General features: G+C 42.3%; 1 gene segment (V, D, J or C); it reads right to left on the bottom strand.

Annotated features, from left to right (window-relative positions):
- Positions 1-519: 519 nt before the first annotated feature.
- LOC148139845 (Ig heavy chain C region-like) overlaps positions 520-25,085 on the bottom strand; it is a 32,170-nt gene continuing 7,604 nt past the window's right edge. The window contains 5 exon segments of the C gene segment in view: positions 520-945; positions 1,403-1,711; positions 3,661-3,790; positions 7,508-7,652; positions 11,295-11,407. Coding sequence covers positions 554-945; positions 1,403-1,711; positions 3,661-3,790; positions 7,508-7,652; positions 11,295-11,407 — 1,089 coding nt within the window.

Below are 25,085 nucleotides of genomic sequence, written 5' to 3' on the forward strand. Positions count from 1 at the left end.
TTGGTGTGAAAGTGAAGATACATTCTGTCAACTCATGCGCTGGCGCAAGATCGCTGGCAGTTCCCCAGAAACAAAGGTTACATTCAAACTGTTCGGCACTCTTTACGATTGGTATGTTCCAATCAAATTTAATTTTAAAGTGTCTTAAATTTACATTTCCAATTGGTGCAATTTGGCAGTTTAAAACTGACATGAATTTTGTAAGAATGTCAAATGGGGGGAATCAAAAACACCGAGTTCAAAACTCGTGCCCTACCCTTGACATAAAATGGACATTGTCAGATTTTGTCACAGAGGGATTTAGGATGAATAAGGTACTTGGTGGAATCCTGCAATGAGTGAGCTTTACTCTGTCTCTGACCCAGGGTGTATCTGAGCAGAGAACATTAACTGCACAAGACACTCATCCTAGACTTGTTAATAATCCAATTTAACTACACAGATGGAATGTAAGTCAGAGTGAGAAACAACTAATTCAGTATTTAACTTACAACTGGAAGAAAAGAAACACTTCATTACTTCTGTTGAATTATTAAATGCAACTTTGAGATTTTTATTGACATGAATTAACAGTGTCCATCAGTGCAAGTGAAATGTTTACAAAACTCGGTTTACCGCTGGATTTATCGACTGTTCTGTTGATGATCTTCAATGGAATCGCTTCATGTCCCACCACACAGGAGTAAGAAGCACCGCTGGCCCACTCCTCCGCTGTGATGGATAACAGGCTGTACATGAAGAAGGAGGTGTTGTCACTCTCCGCCATCACCTCGGTGTTCTTGTAGTTACTGGGATTCACCGGCTTGTCATTGTTTGTCCACTTGACGAAGATCTCTCGGGGGGAGAAACCTCTCACTAAACAGGTGAGGGAGAGAAACCTCTGAGCGGAGATTTCTTCTTTTGGTGGCAGGAGGACCGACACTGCTGGCTCCAGCGGATTAATCACTGCAGAATATTTTAGACAAATATGAATCAACCAAAAAAATCCTGAACCAATATCACAATTTCACTAAATATTAAAATACGCCTTGTTTAATTTGGGATTTATTTACTTTCGTTTTCTAAAGGAGCAGAATGGTACGCATACTGTTCATTAAAAAAAAAGGAAAGTTTAATGTGAAAGTTGCCTCCATGTTTCCAGCCCACAACGAGGGCATTCTGTCCAATTGTCATTGCTGATGGTGGCATCACAACTCAGGCTTCTGCACACCTTATCTGACTTAATCAGAATACAATATCCTTTGGTCCAACTTTTCCTTAATCAGCTACTTAGCTATCCTGCCTTCAGATGCATCATTAATGCTCCCAACGGTGTTGGTTCATTTCCAATCAAAGCCTGCCATTGATGTAACTGGATCTGGATTACACATGGGATCCTTTGTGCTTTAATCTCACCGCTCACCTTTCTCCTTGTGGATGGAGTCTCTCAGCGGAGTCGGTAGATTCTGATGGTACACCACACATTCAAAAGTAACGCCAGTCAGCCAGGCTTCAGTAGAAATGTCTAATTTGCTGATCACGCTGTCGGGATTCTGTCCAGGCTGGTCAGCAATCTCTGATTTCAGAGGCTTCTTTTCTTGTCTCCAGGTCACATTGACTCCAGAAGGAAGATTGGACACAACGCAGGTTAACGTCACCGTCGCCTCCAGTAAGACTTGTTCTACTGGCGGTGGGAGGATTTTAACGGTGTTAGGGTGGCACTCGGTATCTTCTATGAAACAAAAATCAAAGTCAATGAAAAATGCCCCTTTCTGATACAAACAGCCAATCTTGAGATTAATCCTTCACAGGGTGAAGACACCACCTCCAAAATGGCAACTCCAACTATTGTTGAAACGATGCTGACTATTGTTGATGTATTTTGATCTGTGAAACATTTGTGATTACCTATAACATACCCTGTGTAATTATTCCTAAAGAACACTGGCTTTGTAACAAGTGAAACCTGTGAAAAAAGTAAAATCATCGAAGATACCATCATGTAACCCATGGAATGACCTTTCTTTCAGAGTTTGTCTCTCACTTAAGACCATCTATTGATACTTGTGACAAGAGTAATCTGAATATCATGAGTTCATTTCCATGTTCATAACCTTTAGGTGCAAGTGCTGCTGGTCACACTGACTGCCAAATCACATCCCAAATTTTGGACAGATTATAATAAATAATAAATAATAAATATTCTCTTTGCAGAGTTCTAAAGTGTTACAGGAGCAGTGAACAGCCATGGAAATTCTGTTCATTATATTTAACATGATTAAAAATACTTTGCGATATTTGTGTGATGTCATTCTCTAATTTATGTCATTGTTCCTCGTGGGCTGTGTTTGGAATAGATCTGAAAACAAGACATTGAGTACAGTATTGGATATCGAGAAGGACACCCATCTTCTTAGGTCTTTCCCTCCTTCAGTTAGTTCATAACTGGTCTGTACTTTCACTTTATTTACCAAGCTGCATTTTTTAATTTCTTCATAGAGCAGGAGAGAAAAAAAACAAACAAAAGCGTCTTAAATTAATCTACAAACGCGATGGAAATGTCACTAATTTTATAGACATCCACTACTCACTGTGTAAACATCGCCACCCCAAACAGGCGAAATCAGCCTGTCTCGAGTTCCGAGTTCATTCATCCCTATTGTAGCATTCCCACCAGGATTTATTCTCCTGCCTCATCCAGTAATTACAGAGAGCATCTTAAAGAAGCTCAGTGAGATCACATTTATCCCAGTTCATCAAATGTGATAGCCACTTGGTCTGTGGTCTGATCCCATAAATGAAGTTAAAGAGCTCAGTACCAGATAAAAATCGATGTCGTACAATGTCCAACCAACAGGTCATTCCTGAGCAGGGAATGAAGCATTGAACGCATTTTGATTTATTTTCAAGTAAGGGTCACTGCATATGTTAACCACGTCAATTTGATAGAGGATCAGAATAAGGTTGTTCGGCAAATCCAGAGTTTAGATCAGAATGATGCTGGAAAAGCACAGCAGGTCAGGCAGCATCCGACGAGCAGGAAAATCGACATTTCAGGCCAAAGCCATTCTCCTGCCTTCTCCCCGTACGAAACAAGAGCCGATCTATCTCTGGCTTGAGTACACACAATGACCTGGCCCCCACAGCCCTCTGCAGCAACATGTTCCACAGACTCATCACCCTCTGGCTGAAGAATCCCTCCCCATCTCAGTTCTAAACGGTGCCCCTTTGACCCTGAGACTGTGCCCTTGGGTTCTAGTCTCGCCTACCAGTCAAAGCATCTATTCCACATTCACTCGACCTCAGTCTCTCAGTATTTTCTATGGTTCAATCAGATATCTATCCAATATCCCCCTCCACCCCAAACTTATCCTTGAAGCAGCTACCAGGCAAGCATTCAGCACTCTGAATGCCTCTCCCAGCATGGTCAGGCAACAAACTATTTAACAAAGCTCACTGTCTATATATCTATCTTCAACAGAGAGGAAACATGCTTTTCTGACTTGCCTAAAGGTTGAATTATGAGCAATGCTAATGTAACACTCAAACTGAAATGAGATACGTGGCATGTTGGGAAACGAGAAGCTGTACCGTGCTGTTTACTACGCCTGATAAATTAGTGTGTTTGATTCACATCCGAGTTCAGAATGATTTGTAGCTCTCTCAGTCTGTGTCTCTTACCCTGGAGTGCGGTTATGTTTTTACTTTGAGTGTTCTCTCCATGAGTGACCTGACAGGTGTAGACCGCACTGTTGTACCATTCACCATAAGGGACAATCAGCCGACTCGTAACCGAGAAGTTCCCGTTTGCCTCACAGATAGGAGACGTGAAGAAGCCAGAATCCAAGGGTCGGCCATTTTTCAACCAACTCACGGAGATTGACTTCGGACGGAACTCGATGATTGAACAGACGACGGTTGCAAACTTGCTGCTTGCGATTTCTTCACTGGAGCTCACAGTTAGGAGAAGAGTTGGTTGGAGAATATCTGGACCTTTAGGAAACACATCGCATACATTATCCAACGAATTTCAGAACAAATACAATCAGTTCTCATATATCAAGGTTTCTTGTGGTTAATGGATTCAAGAATCATAATTGTGCAGAGTGCTGGAGAAGCTGGGATCCACACAGAAAGATCAGCAGGACAATGTGAAAGGCTAAACTTAGAGGACACAGCAAGGGAGTCAATGAGGCACAGAAACTATAGGCGGGTAACATCAGAAGGGAGATAGCAACGTTGGATGGTATTCGTTTTAATGACAGAGTCTGATGAACAAGGCAGACGAATTACTGGCATAAATGAAGAAATGATGTCGTTGCTATCACGGAGACATATTGAGAGCCGGGCCGGAGCGGCTATTCAATATTCCAGGATTTAGTGCCTTTAGGCGAGACAGGGAAAGATAGAAAATGATGGGGGCGGGGGTGTGCGGTACAGAATGTTGTTTCTGTTGCAATTCTGACAAGAGTATTTTAGGCTGTAAAGAGAAATGAAATCATGGATACCTCCTTGAACAAAGGCAAATGGACAATACTTCAAAACCAAACCACAGCAAACATAACTATTGGGAGAGCACGATAGACCTTACTTTTGGTCCAAAAGACCAAGTGCAAATACATGGGCAAATTTCAGAGACATGTAAATTAAATAGGGGAATGAGAAAAGAGGTTTTTCACTTCCTCAGCATAGGCTTGGATATTCATTTTGTCAAACATTTAGAGGGAGCACAATTCTGAAAATGCCTCCAGGAGAATATTTGAACAAAGTATGTGTTTAATACAGAGAATTTTAATCCAGACCTTGCAAGAGAGGGGTGAACCTGAACTTAACTTTAGGGAATGAAGTTGACCCAGTGGGTAAAACATCAATGGTGGAGCACTTTGCAGACAGTGATCGTAAATCAGTTGGATTTCAGATTGTACTGCAAAGGAATAGAAATTGGCCCAAAGTTCTGAAAAGGGGAAGAACAATTGTAGTAAGATCAGGTAATGACATGACCAGAGTGGACTGGAAGCTGACACTTATTGGTAAATCTGAGTTAGAGCAGTGTGACACATTTAAGAAAGAGATAGGAAAATCACAGGGAGGACATTTCCCAGGAAGCCACTGCGTGGGACCAAGAATGCAGTGGGCTCTGGACACCAAAGGGCATGGAGGGTGAGATAAAGAGAAACAAAGGAGGCTTCCGGTCTATACTGGAATCTCAAAACAATAGAAACTAATATGGAGTACAGAACGTGCAAGGGGGAGTTTGAAAGACAAAGGAATTAGAAGAGCAAAAGGGACCATGAGAAAATAATAGCAGTCAAAATAAAGGAAAATATTTTTAAAAGTTACAGGCTCATTCATAATAAAAGAATTATTCGGGAAACAGTAATAACCATTAGGTGTTATTATTGGAGTGGAGCCGGAGGATTAGTTTGTGGTCAAAACGAATGTGTTGTGTCAGTGTTCACTAGTAAGAGTGACAATGTGGGGACAGAAATCATGGAGGGGTGTTGTGATGTACTTTCAGAAATTAGGACACATGACGTGATGTTCTGTGTTGTCTTGCTGAATGAAAATTGGTTATATTTCCAGGGCAGATGAAAAGTATACCAAGCGGCTGAGCGATGCAAAGGATGAAATAGTTGGGTTGCTGACAATAATTTAGAATTCCTGTCTGGCCACAGCAGTTGTGCCAAGTGAGTGTAGATCAGACAACGTTGCACTGTTATGCAGGATGAAGGAAGGGATAAATAATGAAAACACAGATCTGTCAAGCTCGTCTCAGTGGTAAGGAAACTATTGAGAAGTGAAATTAGTCTTCATTTGGAAGATAAATCAACAATTTTCAGCACGGTTTTATTGAGAGGAAGTCATGTGTAACAATTTGATAGTAGTTTTCATAGAGATAACTCTATGTCCAGATGATAGCAATAATCAGAGCCAATGGGATCCGAGTTAATTTGACAGATTGGATCTAGAACTGTCTGAGTGATGGGAGCAGGGGTTAATAGTCATCGGGTGTCTGCGTGACTGGAAATCTATGTCTCCTGGTGTTCTGTAGGGATTGGTGTTGATTTCCGTGCTATTTCTCTTACATACCAATGATTGAGACTCAAATTTAGGAGGATTAACCAGTGAATTCACAGATTAAATGAAAACTGTCATGTTGGTAAGTCATAAGCATAATGGCTTTAGATTGCAGGAGGATATAAAAGGGTTGGTTGTATGTGAAGAGAAAAGTTGCAAATGGAATTTATTCTGAATAAATGTAAGGTGATGTAATTCGGCAGAAGAATCTGTGAGGTATGACGTTTTGAATGGTGGAACCCTGGAAAGGCCTGAGGATCTTTGGTGCATGTACCCATCGATCCCCTATAGTACTGCGTCGTCTGGATAAAGAGGCTAAGAAAGTGGGAGGATATTTGCTTTTATTAGCCTAGACATTGACAATGAAGAGTGGTGAGATGATACTGGAACTTAATAAAACACTGGTTAGGCCATACTGAAGCGTTGTGTGCATGTTATCGAAGAAATGTGATTGCACTGAAGGCAGTATTGATGAGATTTTCCAGGGTCTTGCCTATGTTGGAGGGTTTTAGTTATGAAACTAGTTTAGATAGACAGGGGTTTCCCTTGGTGCAGAGGAGAATTAGGGAGAAGATTATCATGATATCTAGAATTATTTTAGGCATAGACAGGGTAAACTGGATGAAACCTTTCTCCTTGATGGAGAAATCAATCCCTCAGGGGCACAGGGTGAAGGTAAGGCCAGGAGGTTCCAAGTGGATCTCAGGGGAAAACAAAATCAAACAGAGGGTGGTGTTAGCCTGGAGATCAGCACCTATAAGTCATGTAGAGACTGAGCCCCTCATAATAAGTATGAAGTATCCTTGCAAGGGCAAGTCACACAAGGCTGGCACATGAGACTGGAATAGTTAGGTGGCTGTTATTGATAGGCGTGAATTGGGTGGATCAAAGGGCCTTTTTCCTGTGCTGTATAAGGTGAGTCTGTGAAAACGGTTATAAATAATGCCTTATACATATTAATCACAGATGATCTGTTTATCTCAGTTCCCACAACACTTACCTGGACTTGGCATTTCTTTGCTCTTGTGTGTCCCGCTGTGTTGAACCTCACAGAAGATTTTGCTGGGGCAATCTACAGCTGACCCGGGCACGGTTAACTGGCTGCTCAGGGTGTAGGTTCCCTTCTTGTTTCTCACTGATGGGCAAGTCTTCAATCCAGTCGTGATTAGCTCCCCACCTTTCTTCCAGGTTACCTTGGTGACGTCAGGGGAATAGTCCATCGCCAAACAACCAAAGATCACAGAACCGGTGTTGTGCTCCTGACAGGAGGAGACCAGGCCATAAAGCGTGGGGGTAGATGGTGTCTCTACAATAGAATGACCAATTGAGCATGTTAGTTTCTGTTAATTTGACCTTATCAGTTACTCAAATGTATCCTCAGCTGTAAACGTTTGCCAGTATGCTCCCGCTGAAGTCGACAGCATAACTGGGGTTTATTTTTGTTTCCTACCAGTTGCTGATCATGATCATTGGTTCCCTCTTTAGAAACATGCCCTCGACCTTGACCATTGCCATATAATTTAGGAAGAAGAACATCCTGATCCCACGCCAGTAACTGTTTGAAGATCTCACCAGCTGACACTTTCACTGGATTGCTGTGAAGAGCAGAGAAGTTTCACAAACTACAAACCAAGGAAATGCAGATTCATCGAAATTCTACACTGTGTGCAAACAGGCCATTTGGCCCAACAAGTCCACATCCACCCTCTGAAAAGTAACGCATCCAGACCCATTCCCCAACCCTATTATGCTACAGTTAGCCCTAACTAATGCACCTAACCTCCCAATCACTGAACACAACATTTGCAATTCCCCCAGCTTGCACATCTTTGGAGTGTGGGAGGAAACGCACACAGACATGGGGAGAAAGTGCCAACTCCACACAGACAGTCACCCGAGGCTGGAATGGAACCCGAGTCCCTAGCACAGTGAGGCAGCAGCACTAACCACGGAACCGGCGTGCCGCCCCACTAGGTACCGTGCTGCTGCAAATACCCAACAGCTGGCAGTACCCCCGGAGAGAAGTCAGAGTGAATCATAGAACATAGAACATTACAGTGCAGTACAGGCCCTTCGGCCCTCGATATTGCGCTGCCCTGTCATACTAATCTGAAGCCCATCACACCGACAATATCCCATGTACGTCCATATGTTAGCCCAATGACGAATTAAATGTACTTAAACCTGGCGAACCTACTACCGTTGCAGGCAATGCATTCCATACCCTTATTACTCAATGAGTAAAGAAACTACCTTTGACATCTGTCTTATACCTATCTCCCCTCACTTTAAAGTTGTTTCCCCCCGTGTTTGCCGTTCCCATACTTGGAAATCAGGTCCAGTGAGCCTTCCTTACTTATCAATGAAAGGCAGAATGTTCTCTCTGGGAGGAAGGTCACTGCAGCAGCAGCACAGGCAGGAGCTGAGCACTGGGACGGGGAGGATGGCTGTCAGGGTTGAACTCATGCCAATTGGCTGGAAGTGGAAACTTCTTATTTACAATTAACTGAATTTTGGAGGCCTCTGAAAAATGGAGGACCATTAAGGTTCAGAGACTTTGGGGTGTTACAGCTGAGTATTTACGTAAATATGATTTGAGAAATGAACAAGTAAACTTTAACTTTAACAACTATCAAACTGACACACAGTTCACCAGCAAACCTCATCTTTCAGACTAACCACTGCACTTACTCTGTCTAGACCTAAATTCCCACTCACATTGACACACCCTACCCTGCTATACACCCATTCATGCCCGGACCACACAACCCCTTTCACACCAAACACATCCAAGGCAATCCATATTGGTAGTGTCGCTGAGCAGAGAGATCTCGGTGTCCATGTACATAGATCCCTAAAAGTTGCCAGCCAGTTTGATGGAGTTGTTAAGAAGGCATACTTAGTGTGTTGGCTTTCATCGGTAGAGGGACTGAGTTTCAGAACCACGAGGTTAGGCTGCGCTGTACAAAACTCTGATGTGGCCGCACTTGGGAGTATTGTGTACTGTTCTGGTCACCACATTATAGAAAGAATATGGAAGCTTTGGAAGAGTTCAGAGGAGGTTTACCAAGATGTTGTTTGGTATGGCGAGAAGGTTTAATTAGGAAAGGATGAGGGTCTTGAGGCTGTTTTTATTTGAGAGAAGAAGGTTGAGAGGTGATTTAATTGAGACATAAAAGATAAACAGAGGTGGACAGTGAAAGTCTTTTTCCTTGAATAGTGATGGCTAGCAGGAGAGGACATAGATGACAAATGTCAGAGGTTGTTTCTTTACTCAGAGAGTAGTAGGGCCATGGAACACACTGCCTGCAACAATAGTACACTCGCCAACTTTAAGGGCATTTAAAAGGTCATTGGATAAACATATGGATGAAAATGGAATCGTGTAGGATAGATAGGCTTCAGAATGGTTCCACAGGTCAGCGCAACATCGAGGGCTGAAGGGCCTGTACTGCACCGTAATGTTCTATATTCTATATTCCAGATGGACATATGATCTAAATCCATTTCACTCATTTACACTCCTGCCGCCCTGCACCTGGCCCATGGTGAATCTGGCCCTGACTGGATCTGGCACCATCATTTTCACAACCTCTGACAAAAGCCCACTACCCAAGACATGACCTCAGCCCTTAATCACTGACCTCTCACCTTACCCAAGTCAACCTGTGCACATTGCAACCCAGCTCCTTTCGCATCTGTCCTTTCCAACCTCCCATTTTGCCAGACTCGAGCTTTGCATTTTGACAACACGTCCACCTGTCACTTCATTACAGTGACCTTCCACCCCCGAAACATCCTGGCACTCTGCCCACCTCTACACTAACCAGCCTGGCATCCTGCCCACCTCTACACTAACCAGCCTGGCAAAGACAGACCTCCTGCATTTCAGCTCAAACTACCCATCACCTACCAAGCACAATTCGACCAAATTATCCTGTGACCATTACCATTTACCTTGATGCCACCTTGCCAGACAGAGTGCATGCAAGCTTACCCAGCAGCCAGCCAACACCTCACAGCCTATCAGACCAAAATCTCCCACATGCCCAATCTAGCCCCTCACTTGCTCACCACCTTCCAACTTTGAGCCTACTCCACCATAAAGTCAGTGAGTCATAAAGTCGTACAGCACAGAAACAGTTCCCTTGGTCCAGCTCATCCATGCTGACCAGAGTTCCCAAATTAATCTAATTCCACTTGCCTGCCTTTGGCCCATATCCATCCAGACCTATCCAGTTCCTAGAGCTGTTCAAATGTCTTCTAAATGTTGGACCTATCTTTGCATTTACCACTTCCTCTGGCAGTTCATTCCAATGTTTTGGACAGTTACAACATGAAGCCCTAACTCCTGCACTCGGTGCTCTGACCAATGAAGGTACATGTGCCAAACACCTTCAACACACTAGGTACTTGAGACAACGCTTTCAAGAATCGATGAGTCTGAACCCTCAGGGTCCTCAGTGTTCAACATCACTACCCAGTGCCTTACCATTAACTCTGTAAGACTCTATGAGTCTGGACCCTCAGGGCCCTGTGTTTAACATCACTATCCAGTGCCCGACCATTAACTCTGTAAGTTGTGACCTGATTTGACTTCTCAAAAAGCAAGACGTCGTATTCATTTAAATTACAGTCCATCTGCCACTCCTCAGCCAATTGGCCCAGCTGATCACGATCTCATTGTACGTTTAGATAACTTTCACTGTCAATTATACCACCAATGTCGGCGTTACGTGCAAACTTACAAACCATGCCCCATTCAATGTTTTCATGGCTTTCAACCAATATTGTACCCTGTTTGCCTTTCTCCCACATATCCATAGCATTTTTTAAGGATTGAAGGAATCTATCTCCTTATTGAAATCATTTAATGTTTTGTCCTTTATCAATTTCTGTAGTGGAGAATTCCAAAGGTTCACCATTCTTTGGCTGAACAGTAAACAATCAGGTTCTATGTTATCGGTGTGTTGGGAAGACTGGTGAGCAGCAAGATTAATGATGATCCCATGAATGGAATAGCCTTCGAGAGGGGCCGAGGGGCCTTCTTCAGCTTCCATTTTGCATGCTGACATGTCCCTTCGGCAGCATGTTCCAAAACTGTGATCCTTGAGGATAAGGGCGCACATGCATGTAAATGCTTCACCTGAAAGCTCTCCTCCAAATCAGGCTTTAACTTGACTCTCAACTAGTTCCCTGCTCGTTTCTTCTTCCTCAATCACAGCCATGCAACTCACTTCCTAACAGCGCTGTGAATGTGCTGATACCACACAAACTTCAGCAATTCAAATAGACTGATGACAACTGGTTTCTCAATGCGATATAAAAAGTCTGACACTTCCACACCTGTCTAGAGATTCAAACAACCACTAGAAGAATTGAAAATTATTTGAGGCACTTGTGTGTCTACACAAGATGCCATATTTTCCTTTTGTGTGATTTGACTGTGTTTTCACTGAATGAACAGAGCTATTTCTTAATCATATAATAGGAATGAAGCTTCCCTCATTTTTAGCAAGACAATCACACATTATATTTCTTTATTCCAGGGAAGTATAGAGTTAAATTAATGAAATATGATGATTGGGATGTTTCAATTGGAAATTGTCAGAGATTTAAAGTTTACTTTCATGAGCAATTAATTCCAGCCTCATTGTGTCACAGTACTCACAGGAATGTCTTTCAGAAATGGTGTCTCCCTTTGTTATGGGCAGTCGAATCAGTAAATCTGGGATAGTTTTTGCTTGTTAATCAAAGGTGTTAAAGAGTTTTAGCTAAAGGGAGAACTGTGGATTTAGCTCACAGATGCTCCATGATCTAAGTAAGTGGTGGAACAGCTCGAGGGGCTGAGTGCCCTCCTCTTGCTCCTACCTTCCTATCATTGTGTCATTTATTAAGCTAGCACTGACGGTGAACACTTTTTATTAAAATATTTCAACAAATTAATTGTTTCACACATGCTGTATAAAAACCTTCTGTTGATTATTTGTAACGGGATCATTGACGTTCTCTATTTGAGTGATCAAAATAACTTCCACGCAATTACAGCAGCCACTGCACTCTGGAGTGTGTTGTTACTTCATAATAGTTACTTGTGAAACTACAGCTCGAGATCAGGGCGGTCAAATTCAATGATTCTCTGATATTTAACATCTCTGAACATTCACAATTTGTTCAAATGCATCTTTTCTCTAAAGAACGTGTTTCATCGAACACAACTTTTGTCAATGAAACAACAAACTTTAAATGCTAGTAAACCAAAATAAAGACAGAAATTTCTGAAGAAACTCAGCAGGTCTAGCAGCTCCTGTGGAGAGAAGGCAAGGTTAACCTTTCGCATCCAGAGACCCCCCCCCCCCCCCCCCGCTCTTCACCAAATTGTTTTCATGCTTTTGGCACAAGAGCTCACACCTGTTGAGATAAACAGTGATTACGTTGGCTTGACTCCTGTTGGAAAAAGAATTCTTAGCAGAGGTACTGGATGGTCTGAAATAGTAATTGAAGACCAACTGAAAAGCTATCACCATCTGCTGCAAGTGTTGGATTCAGCGGAACCCCCACCGAAGTGAAGAATCAATTTCAGCTACAGCACTAGTTTAATACAAAGTAAAACAGCCTAAGCATAATCTCATCAAATATGCTTTGAAAATGATTCATTCTGGATTAGTTATAAATGATATTGTCATAACAGCAAGTCAAAAGCTGGGATTTCTTTGAGCACTTACTCCATTAACCCCATCTAGCGATGCCCAAAAGCTTGTGAACAAATATTGATCTGGAAAAAGCTGCTAACCACCAAAATTCTGTTTAATATCTAAGAGACACAAGTCAGGACGGCAATTGAATAGATTTCAATGGCCTCTGGGAGTGGAATTCCAACAAACACCCAAACATGTAAATCTGCTTTCTTGCACTAAAGTAACCTGATAAGAGATTGTGTTACATACCTCTCTAACAGGTTGTGAGTGAACACAGGCCACCTGGCACAGAATCAGGGACTCTACTACAACATCACAACAGACCTGAACTCAATGAGCTTGACACTATCACAGACAACACAGCCCACCTATTTTGACAGTACATAAACCATGTTAGTTATTAACACCTTCCAACAACCAGGGATTGTTCCAGAATGTTTGTACAATGAAAGTAACATTTCAAATTTATCGAAGAATGCTTTGACAGCAGCTCCAAATTGTTCAAACTCTATGGGAACTACAGAGGAATAAAACTAGGAATTGCATTGCCATCAATTCACTGTCACTGGATTCCAACCTAGAACTTCCTCTTTTCCCTGTGAATGTTGCTGCACCAGACGGTCTGCTTAGTTTGGAAAAGATTTAAATGATTTGAAGTGTAATATGACCGTTGCCAGTGACATTAAAAGCTGATAATAGGTTTTCAAATAATAAGATGCAAAAAAATTCTGATTCTACATTGTGCCACGAAACATGTCCTGCATAACTGAGGCACAAAAAAAGTATGCAACATATTTCCCTCAGCTTCGCTCAATCAATTATCTCTTGTTGTCAACAACCAATTTCAAAACTCTTGCTATCTGCCTTTTGTTCCTGAAACGTTCGTTCTGATTGGAACAACTTAGTCAGGGCTCTCAATTCTGAGGCACCTAATCGAATATTGTATTTCTGGCAGATAAAAGTGGTTTTGAAGCGCGAGATGAAATTGAACTGTCTGAGATTCAGGTATCCGAACTGGTCAATTTACAAATGGTCAGGACCATTGACAAGTTAGTCAGAGATAGCACTGAAACAAACTGCACAACAGACTTAATCCTAGAGGATACATTGCTCAACTCCTCACGTCAAATATATTCACTGTAATTGAACATTCATCAGAGGAACTAACCAATAGATTAATGTGAATGAGAATGTGTTCACAATGAACATAAATAACCACTGAGTTAATAAACTTAATAAGTCATTGTATTTAACAAAATTATTGAGGTGGGAAATATCGCCAATTAAAGCACAGATCCGGAGGAAATGGATTATTCTCTAAAATATTTTTACATATTCTTAAAACGTTCCTTGAACTGTGGAGATTTTGCATGCACTGCATAAAGTCAATACTGCATTCCAGTGTGGAAAGCATTTCTGTTGAAGGAATTAGGGCAAGGTCATTTTCTTGTTAACTGCTTTTAATGAACGAAAATGATTAAAAAAGTATGAATTGAAAGCATGCTTCTGTCTGGAGTTGCCCGCTTTAACAGAAGTCTAAGTAAATGTGGGCACTGCTGCCTCACAGATCCAGGTACCCAGGCTTGGTTCCAGCCTATGTGGAGGATACACAATCTCCCATGTGTCTGTGTATTTTTCCTCCCACAATTCAAAGATGTGCATGTCAGGTGAATTGGTCATGCTGTATCGTCAATAGTGTTAGTTGCATTAGTCAGGGGTAAATATAGGGTAGGGGAATGGGTCTGGCTGGGTTACTCTTCAGAGGGTCGGTGTCGACTTGTTGGACCAAATGGCCTGTGCGAAATAATGAGGAGCATGGAATTACAGATTGAAGGAAACATTTGCTCTTGATCGATCACGCGTTTGTAGATTTCAGACAAGATGCAGAAAGCTTTGAATAGACTGGTAGGAAAACTTTGTCAGTCAGCAATTGATAGACTCTGGAACTCACTCTCTATAAAGATCAGTTGGACAGTTAACCCTTCATTCTTCTCTGATTCCACTGGCCAAAGAGTTTCGAAAAATGCTCAAAGTCGACCATTCCCGCGAGCAACAGTTATTCGATCGATAACTTTAAGAAATGGAAAGGTGTCCATGAGTAACGTGTGAGACTATTCGGCTTCCCTCCTGTGATGACGCTGAAACATTGACTCTCACGTTCTGGGGGACATTTAATGAAAGCATTCTTATTACTGCAGATTAGGAACTCATACCATATTTCGGCTTCAGGAAAATCAGTTTTTTTGCTTATTAGAAGTCTGCACAACCTCCGAGCCAGGTAGGATTCTAACCTACAATGCCCTGATTCATCGGCAGATGCGTTATCCATTCCGCTACTGGCCCAACGCACGCGCATGGCCTTAAGAGCCGGGATGTTAACACGTACCTGGTTATTAGCAGTCACGTTCACCAGTTGAACAAGCGATAAAGAAAATCACTGTCGCTCCTTCAGTCCAATCTTCATCAACATTCAAAGCAGCGAATTTTCCAAAAAAAAGCATATGTCCTCATGAAGTTTCCATTCACACTCTGTCTGAACAGTCATTCAATGGAATCACTGCTGATCTGATGGATTTCGAATCCACTTCTTCATCATATATGACGTGAACGTGAGCCTCATCAACACCACCTATATAACAGTTAATTTTCAGAGATTTCGATTACAGTTATGATCTTTGCGAGTATGCAGGAAAGTGAATACTGTGAACCGACCAAAAAACAATCCCTTCATGGAAATTAATACTGTGCAAAGTCAACCATTTAAGGATGGGCAGATGACGTAAAAATCCTCTGCTTCTCTCTGCACAGATGGTTCTCCAAGAATTGACTCTTTGGAGAATTCTTCTTTGTAATTTAGACTGTCCCAGTTGCAGATATTCTCTCAATCCACAAACAAATGTCCTGCTGAAAACTGCTTCACTTAAGCTTAAAACAGTTGACTATATTTTCTCCCAGCTGATGTCCCAATGTGCCTGCTCCATGTCAATACAAGTTCTTGCAGGTGAAATTGGAATTCCCAGCCTGATGTCCCACTGCTACTTGATGCGTAGGAAATGAAGCCGCTGTCGTTAAGGCTGGAGCTTTTAGCCTCGATATTTCACGTGCCTCTGTATCATCACATAATGGCATTCCGCTCACCGACTGCATTTTTGCAGCTACATAATTGCGTTCATCGCCATCACCATTTCCAAATAGTTTTCGGTGCAATGCGTCTCAATTTCTCTGATTTCACGCCTAGGAACTGGGATTATGTGACATGCCATTATAGGATTACGTCAAGGAGTGAGGATATTGGTGAAGTAACTGATGTAAAATACAGTGTTATTGAGAAATATATTTCAGCAATGCCCTGCAGTATCGAATGACCCTTTTTTAGTTTTGTCGATATCTAGCAACCGTAATCTCATACAACCTCAGTGTTGCAATTCCGACAGTCTCTCGGGATATAGAAGTTAAAGATTCAACCGAATCTGAGTTCCCACATCTCAGTCACTGTTTGACAAGTATTCATTCGTGCATGTGGTTCTGTTCCTGACATAAACTCTGCCACAATCCTTATTGCTTTTTGCATCGTGTTTTGCCATGTGGGGCCAGGATCATGAAATGGTTCTTTCTTGGCATTACCAACACTGCAAATTCTGCTCGAATCACAGTGACAGCAATCAGCATTTTTCCCGTTTTCCTCAATGTAATGTGTGCTCAGCAAACACTGGGAACATCAATCTTTGTTTAACATAAAAATATTCTTCGTAGTGATAAATTCCCTTCTTCAAACACCCACTGTCTCACATCTTTGCGTTTCAAATATCATAACCACCCTTTATGGGAGAGCTCTCTCTCTCTCCCACAGTAACTAATCCTCTTAAACGGACACCCTCTCATTTCATTGTGGTACTGCACAATATAATACTCACATTTACACTGTTCATTCTGTACTGCTGCGGTCACTGTTTTGGGTGAAAGTGCTTAATCCCATGGTCGGCATCTTCAAGCAATTCAATCCATGTAGATGCAGCTGTTCTGTGATTCATTCTCGTGGAGCAGTTTTTCTTGACACGGACAAGAGATTACTGGAACATTGGGCTCAGCATAGGAGCACAGCGCAATATTGAGCAAAGGATGTTTTCTTGCAAAATACAAGTTTCTGTGGCTTTCTCCAGTCATTTATTTCATTTGTTCATTCGGTTCCCCCGAAATATTGCCTGCAGTTTTGCAATTCACATTACAGTAGTCATGTGATCTCACTGGAAACCGTGCAGAAATTTACCAAGTTGAAAAGTTTAGGTTATGAAGACAGATTGTTTTGACTGGGGTCGTTTTCTTAAGGCAGAGGAAACTGTGAGGATACATGTTTCATATGCACTAAATAATGAGCGACATTGACAAGGCAGACTAAAAGAAACGTTTCCTCTTGACCGATCAACAGGGGCGTAGACTGAAGTTAAGAGGTGGAAAGGGTTGAGGAGGTATGCAGAAAAATCTCATCAACAAGCGGATGGTTGAATCTGGAGTTCACTGTCTGCAAGGATGCGCAGAGGCGAACCCACATAACCTTCAGAAATACTCGGATCTGAACTTGAGATGTTAATGCACGTAAGACCAAGAGATATAAAAGAATAAAGACAGTCAAGAGATTGCTTCTGACGAAAGCATGTACAACGAGCTTGAGGGCTGTCATTCTACACATATGTGGTATTTGTGTCGCTGTCAGTGGTGAGCTAGCAGTTCCATTTTTTTCGCTTTCTTCGCTGTGACCCGGCTTTGATTCTCCGTCTAGGAGTCGGGGTTTGTTTTGTTCCTGATAGCGCCATTAGCAAAAGCAGACCACCTGCATGTGGAGTGCTTTTAATACCTTGGATAATTAAGTAACCGTGAAATGAGAGACGATGTCCCAGCCTCTTAAAGAATGGGCATGGTGCCTCGGCAGTCTCTGCTCATTTAGACAGTTCACTTTCCAGTCTCCTCTAATTCCGCTTCCTAAAGATTTTCCCATGTTTATCAAAGTTGAGACTAGGCTCTGTGTCTTGTTTCCTTGACAATCGCTGGTGCCAAAGTGAACCTCGAAAAGTTTGCATATGCAAAGGGCAGCGTGAGCGACGAATTCAGCTTCCCCTCCAGTGATGACTCTAGGATATTGACTCTGACGTTCGCAGTGACATTTAATGAAGGGAATCTCGGAGACTTCTACCCATCCAACGATCAGTAACCCAGCTTTAGGTCACTCCTCCAATTTCACTGAGGCATTTGGCAATCAAGCACTCGCATTGACATTGTTCAGTCTGTGCAGCTTCAGTCAATGTTGTTGCGGGAAAGTTCCCCAATCCCACAATGAGGACCCAAAAACCAGTCAATCTATTTACATACTGCTTATGATCAGTGATCAGTGATCAGTGCTCATGTAGCAGTTTTTACTGACATGTACCAGAGATTTCTGGAACATCTGGCTCAGGAAAAGAACACATTGCAGTATTTAACAAAGGAATTTTTTTTTTGGAAACGATCTGTTTCTCTGATCTAATTTCAATGGAGAAAAGGAGATTGTGAGGATACATGATTGAAATGTGCTAAGCAATGAGAGATAAAGAAATGTTTCCTCTTGGTCAAACAGCAAGGGGTGTAGACTAAATGTAAGATGCAGAAAGTTTTCAGTAGATGAGCATGAAATACTTTATCAACCAGTGGTGGTGGATAAATCTGCAACTCATTGTGATGAAATCAATACAACCTTCAGAGGTATTCAATCTGTATTTGTGATGTTAAGGCAGACAAGGCAAACGGATGGAAAATGGAATTAATATCGTCAAGTGGTTGTTTCTGCCAAGAATCCGTCCAACACGTTTGAGGTCTGACACTCTACCTGTGCGTCTGACCGCTGTACTCGTCCAAGATCGTGTAGTGGTTCTGAATTGGCACTTTTACCACTGCGGTCCGGCTTCAATTCCCAGTAAGGACTATTTTGTTCGGCATCAACATCATGGGCATCTGTGATAGGATTCCTTTCAATGCTTCGAATCAATCAATGTCGCTACGAATAACAGTGTCAATGTCCCAGCCTCTTAAAGAAGGAGAAGGTGACTCGTCACTCCATCAACCAACATGAGGCTGAGATATTTTGTTTCCTTGCCATTTCGAGAAGCCGCAGCGATTGGTTCGTTCGCTCTGTGAAATTGAAAAGTGCCGATTCGCAGTATGTGGGACGATTTGGTCTTCCATACTTGTGATGACGCTGCGACATTGACTGTGCTGTCATCCGGGACGTGTACTGAAAGAGATTCTCGTGTCAGCATATCAGGAACTCAAACTTCATCTAGGCTCAGAACAATGAGGAAGATTAGGTGGTGACTGTAAAAAATCCCTGCGTTAATATCGAGCTGGAGGGGAGTGAAACCTACAATGTTCTGATCTGGAGTCAGGCACTTTAGATTTTGCGCCACTTGCCCCACATGTGCTTCACGCTTTCATGCTTCAGAGTTGTGATGTTTACATGGACAGGCAAAATAACAGTCAAATTCAACAATTTAACCAGGAAAGAAAATTACCACCACTGCGTCAGTCCAACCCTCCCCACTTTGTGTTTCAGCAAGATGCATAATGAAAACATACCTGTCATGATGAAGCTTCCATTCAGCCTTTTGTCTGTTCAGCTTATTGAATGGGATCATCGCTGATCCTGTAAATTTCAACATTAGTTTTTTGCTTTTCCTCCATAAATCAAGATAAACTCGAGCAGAATGGCAACATCAAATAGAGTCATAGAGTCATAGAGATGTACAGCATGGAAACAGACTCTTTGGTATTATTCTTCCATGCTGACCAGACATCACAAGCCAATCTAGTCCGTATCCCTCCAAACCCTTCTATTCGTATATCTATCCAAATGCCTGTTAAATGTTGCAATTGTACCAGCCGACACCACTTCCTCTGGCTGCAACTTCCATACATTTATCACTCTCTGCATGAAAACGTTGCCCCCCGTCGGTCTCATTTTTTCTTTCCACTTTCACACTAAACCTTTAATTTTGGACTCACAGAACCCATGGAAAAGACTTTCTATTTACCTTATCTATGACCCACATAATATTGAAAAACTCTAAGAAGTCACCCATCAGCCTCCGACTCTCCAAGGAAAACAGTCCAAGCCTGTTAAGCCTCTCCCTATATCGCAAATCCTCCAACCCTGGCATTTTTTTTCTGAACCCTTTGAAGTTTCATAACTACTTTCGGATAGGAAGGAGACCGGAAATGCACGCAATATTTCAACAGTGGCCTAACCAATGTCTTATACAGCCGCAACATGACCTCCCAAATCATGTACTCAATAATCTGATCAATAAATGAAAGCATACCAAACGCCTTCTTCATTATCCTATCTACCTGCGACTCCACTTCCAACGATCTGTGAAACTGCACTCGAAGATCTCTTTGTTCAGCAACGCTCTCTCGGACCTTACCATTAAGTGCATAAGTCCTGCTTTGATTTGCTTTCCCAAAATGCAGCACCTCACATTTATCTGAATTAAGCTTCTCAGCCGATTGGCCCAAATGGTCAAGATCCTGTCGTAATCTGTGGTAACTCTCTTCGCTGTCCACTGCACTCCAATTAAATGACAAAAAGCCGAGGACGCAACACCGATCCTTGTAGCACTCCACTGGTCACGGAACTCCAGCCTGACAAACAACCCTGCAGCACCATCCTCTGTCCTCTCCCTTTGAGCTAATTTTCTACCGTTAATGTTTTGAAGTTTAGTTTGCTTCAATGACTTGGGTGGGTTTTCAGGAAATTTAATAACATGACACGAGATGAAAATCGCTTGCTGCAATTTCACCAAATACGCAGTCAGTCTTATGATAAAAGTCAGAAAAAGAAAATATTACCAGCGTTTCTTTCTGCACAGGTTCTCCTGTACGATCTGAGTCTTTGCACACATCGGCACTATTCTGTCTGTGCTGCTGCTGTCGCTCTTGATGGGTAGACGTGTCCCATCCCATCATCGGGACCTTGAAACCAGTCGATCCATTTAAATCCCGGTGATTGTGAAATCAATCCTCATGTCGGAGCCTTTACTGACATGGACCAGAAATTACCTGCTAACAATTCGCCACTAAGCCAATGTGGCACCTCACTCGCTTGTTTCCATTAATGCTACAGACGTTAATCTTTTCAACAGTTTACCATGGTAAAATCAACACACAACATGTCATCCACAATCGTCTACTTCTTGTGCTATGTGGCTTTCAGTCTGAGGTTAAGCTGACTGGTTTGTGATCTCTACTACCAAGATGCTCTCCCACCGCCATTCCTCCTACTGCCCAGCTTAAGTTTTCAAAACCAGCTTCACTATTGTGCCCCTCTAGTTGGTCTTGCCATGACTGATCAAAACAGTGCTCTTGAAATGACTTCAGAAATCATTTCGCATTAGATTGACGCACTACATTGAAGTTGTGAAAATCCCCTATTACTCCTACACTTTTATTTGATCATTATTGAGAGATGAACTGCTATTAAACTCCATTATACCACTAAGTTGTTCGGGGCTCTGTAGCACCCTTCCAGCAGTGCCACCGCATATTTTTGTTCCTTCGCTGAATTTTTACAGTCGCGTTTGATGTTCATTGTAATGCATAATTCCTCAGAACTACAATTTTTCTTTCTACCAAAATCGCCAGTCTTTTCATTTAAAGTCTCCTCTAATTATGTCAAAGAGGAAAAAAAATAAGATTTTCAGCAGCAGATAAACTGAGATTCGGCCGAGTTATCAATTGTCAGTGTGTGGGGCACATGTGATCGTGGTAATGATAGATCCCACAGCGCACAATACCAGATTATAGACCAACAGGTTTATTTGGAGGCACTAGCTTTCGGAGAGCTGATACTTCATCAGGTGGTTGTTGAAAATAAGATTGTTAGACACAGCTGATTCGTCCAATTAAACCTGTTGGACATGATGTTGTGTGATTTTTTTTAACATTGTACACCCCAGTACAACAGTGGCATCTCCAAACGACTTAAAGAGTCGCCTGAATGTGACTATGAAAAGGAAGTGTTCAGAGCAATATGGGCCAAGTGCTGGCAAATGTGACTGGATTAGGTTAGGATATCTGTTTGGCATGGGAAGTTTGGTCCAAATAATAATTTTCTGTTGTGTAAATCTCTACGATTGATCCACTACTTTATTCTGCTTCGAAAGATCAGGCAGTATTGCTTGTTGATCACTTAAATCTTAACCATTAAAATGCCAAGGCACCGATGATATTAAATCCTAAAGATTAAACAACCAGGGAAGATCTCTTTTGATATTATCCTGGGACGATTCAATTCAGCATTGCTTTCCTTACATGATTTTTTTTAGCTCTGTTGAAACTTATTTGAAATACACAGACTATTCAGTCATCTATTATACTGCAGTATTTAGATCATGAGAACCCCAACTTACAGGTTTGCTGCTGTAGCTCAGTGTGAGACTTTTGCTCTTGGAAGCCTGTGATTGTGATGTTGCACCTCCCTGAGGCATGTGTAAATTTTTGGACAACTGCCGAATCGAACATCAACAGGAGCACTTTGCTGCAAACAGATTCTACTGTTGAGACCTGAAATGGGATAAATAATCCAAGCAGGTGAAATTCTACTTTCTGTATTTGCTCAGTCCTGGGGGTCGTGTCGTATGACTCTCTGTGTCGATGAAAATGAGGCTCAGTTCCCCGGTGGCACATGAACACATTTTTCAATCTCACACAAAAGCACATGTTGCTGGAAGACCTGTGTCTGAGGACATTTCACCGAACCCAAAATGTTCGCTCTGATTTCTCCTCACAGATGCTCCAGAACTGGTGAGTTTTCTCGGCACTCTTCTGCTTTTGTTTCCCATCTCAAAATTCAGTCCAATTTATTGTGTCGTTTACGTTTAAAATGTTCCAGGGAAAATATCATTGAGATGACCACATGTAACTGAAGAACACCAATTATACAGGCCAAGTGCTGGTAACTGGGATAATGGGCCTCTATCAGTGTGTAAAAACTCGATGACGCCATCATTTTAGAGGAGAAACTTATCTCCAATGAATACTAAAAAAAAGCCGAAGGCTGTTTCCTTAACTAACGATTAAGGTTGTCTTGACTGCATCCGTGGTGGTAGTGTGTAGGATTCGGCGCTTCTAACAACACTGCTCGGGTTCCGAATCCAGCTGCGAAATTTCAGATTTATTACTCCTGAGAGTGACAACTGCAAAAGCAGAGCAGGTCTGACGGGAATCAATATCTCGGAACAGCTAGTGTCGCCAAGAACCTGTGGCCTCATTCAAAAACTAAGAGCATGTTTACAGACTGATTCTGCTCATTAGATAGTTCACGCTTCATTCTCCTTATTCCGCTTCCCAAAGTGTTCATAAACCTCGGTTGGGGCTATTTCAGCTTCCACACCTCTGAAAGCGATGTGAGATTGACTCTGGTATTCTCAGGAAAATTGCTGACGCGATGCAGTTAAAGGATTCTCCTTCTTCCAGACCACCAATCCAAAAATCATCTCAGCTTCAGTACAATAAGGACGGTGAGTTTGGAAGTATAACGAAGCTGGAAGTTGCATTCCAACCAACCAAGAGACAAATCTGTTCTGCTTAGTGGTCTGTGCATACCAAACACATGCTGCAGAGTTCTGATATTTGCATGGACACTAGCAGCAATCGGAAGCCTCACAAGGTGAAAACGCATGAAAGATAATCTCAGTCACTGAATTCTCCACTTTGTGAAGCAGGGTATTTCAATGACAAAGGAAAGATATGTGGCCTCACGTGCCGGCTTCACAGTCACCCTCTTTACTGTTGGAACTTTACACCGTTTTATTTATGTCACTGACTTTGAGTAATGGACCATTGGAGCCAGCGAGAAACTTCTGGTCGTTTCTTGCCCTGGATCTTTAATCCGATAAGTTGAACAATGCCTTTAACGCTATCGCGCTTTCACCGCAGCTCAGCGCCTCAAACAAGCATCTGTCAACATCAACCTATTCTGTTCCTTCCATCAGCACGCCCTGCTCAAAAACAAACATCAGATAATCACATCTCCGCTTTCTCTACCTCGAAAAGTAGGGCGATAGAACCAACTCTTTGGAAGCTTGGAGAGGGAAATATTGTTGCTGGAGTTGGTTCTGAATTGAAAAACAAGCCATGAATGTATGTATGTCAGGTCACAAGGGTTCCTGGCAGCATCACTGGGGCTCCCTGTTTTGCACTACGAATTTGCATCGACCTGCATACACCACCCAGTCAATAAATGATGAAATATTTCTCTTCTTGTGAATTATCTGACTGGAAGCCAATTCCTGGTTATTCACAGAAAATCCACTGAAGGTTTGTAGCTCGGTTGAGATTTAGGGTGCAGGTTTGCTCGCTGAGCTGTCGGTTTGATATCCAGATGTTTCGTTACCTGGCTAGGTAACATCATCAGTGGCGAACTCCAAGTGAAGCGAAGCTGTTGTCCCCTGTTTTCTATTTATATCTTTCTCCTGGATGGGGTTCCTGGGGTTTGTGGTAATATCATTTCCAGATTGTTTTCTGAGGGGTTGATAGATGGCATCTAGATCTATGTGTTTGTTTATGGCGTTGTGGTCGGAGTGCTAGGCCTCGAGGAATTCCCTCGCATGCCTTTGCTTGGCCTATCCCAGGACAGATGTGTTGTCCCAGTCGAAATGGTGGCTTTTTTCATCCGTCTGTAGAGCTACGAGGGAGAGAGGGTCGTGTCTTTTTGTGGCTAGCTGGTGTTCGTGTATCCAGGTGGCTAACCTTCTTCCTGTTTGTCCTATGTAGTGTTTGTGGCAGTCCGTGCATGGAATTTTGTAGATGACGTTGATTTTGTCCATGGGTTGTACTGGCCCTTTTTCAGTTTGTTAGTTTCTGTTTGAGAGTTTTGGTAGGTTTGTGTGCTACTAGGATTCTGAGCGGTCTTAGTAGTCTGGCTGTCATTTCTTAAACTTCTTTGATGTATGGTAAGGCGGTTAGGGTTTCTGGCTGTGTTTGGTCTGCTTGTCGTGTTTTGTTCTTGAGGAATCTGCGCACTGTACGTTTTGAGTATCCGTTTTTCTTGAATACATTGTACCGGTAGATCTCCTCTATTTTGCGTAGATCGTCGGTGCTGCAGTGTGTGGTGGCTTGTTGGAATAGTGTTCTGTTACAACTTCGTTTGTGTGTATTGGGATGGTTGCTGGTGTAGGACAAATTGAGGACTGCAGATGCTGGGGATCAGAGCTTAAAAATGTGTTGCTGGAAAAGCGCAGCAGGTCAGGCAGCATCAAAGGAGCAGGAGAATCGACCTTTTGGGTATAAGCCCTTCTTCAAGAA

This window comes from Chiloscyllium plagiosum, unplaced genomic scaffold (genome assembly GCF_037043375.1).
Source record: "Chiloscyllium plagiosum isolate Xiang-an unplaced genomic scaffold, Cpla_swu_hap1 HiC_scaffold_37, whole genome shotgun sequence".
Classification (NCBI taxonomy): Eukaryota; Metazoa; Chordata; class Chondrichthyes; order Orectolobiformes; family Hemiscylliidae; genus Chiloscyllium; species Chiloscyllium plagiosum.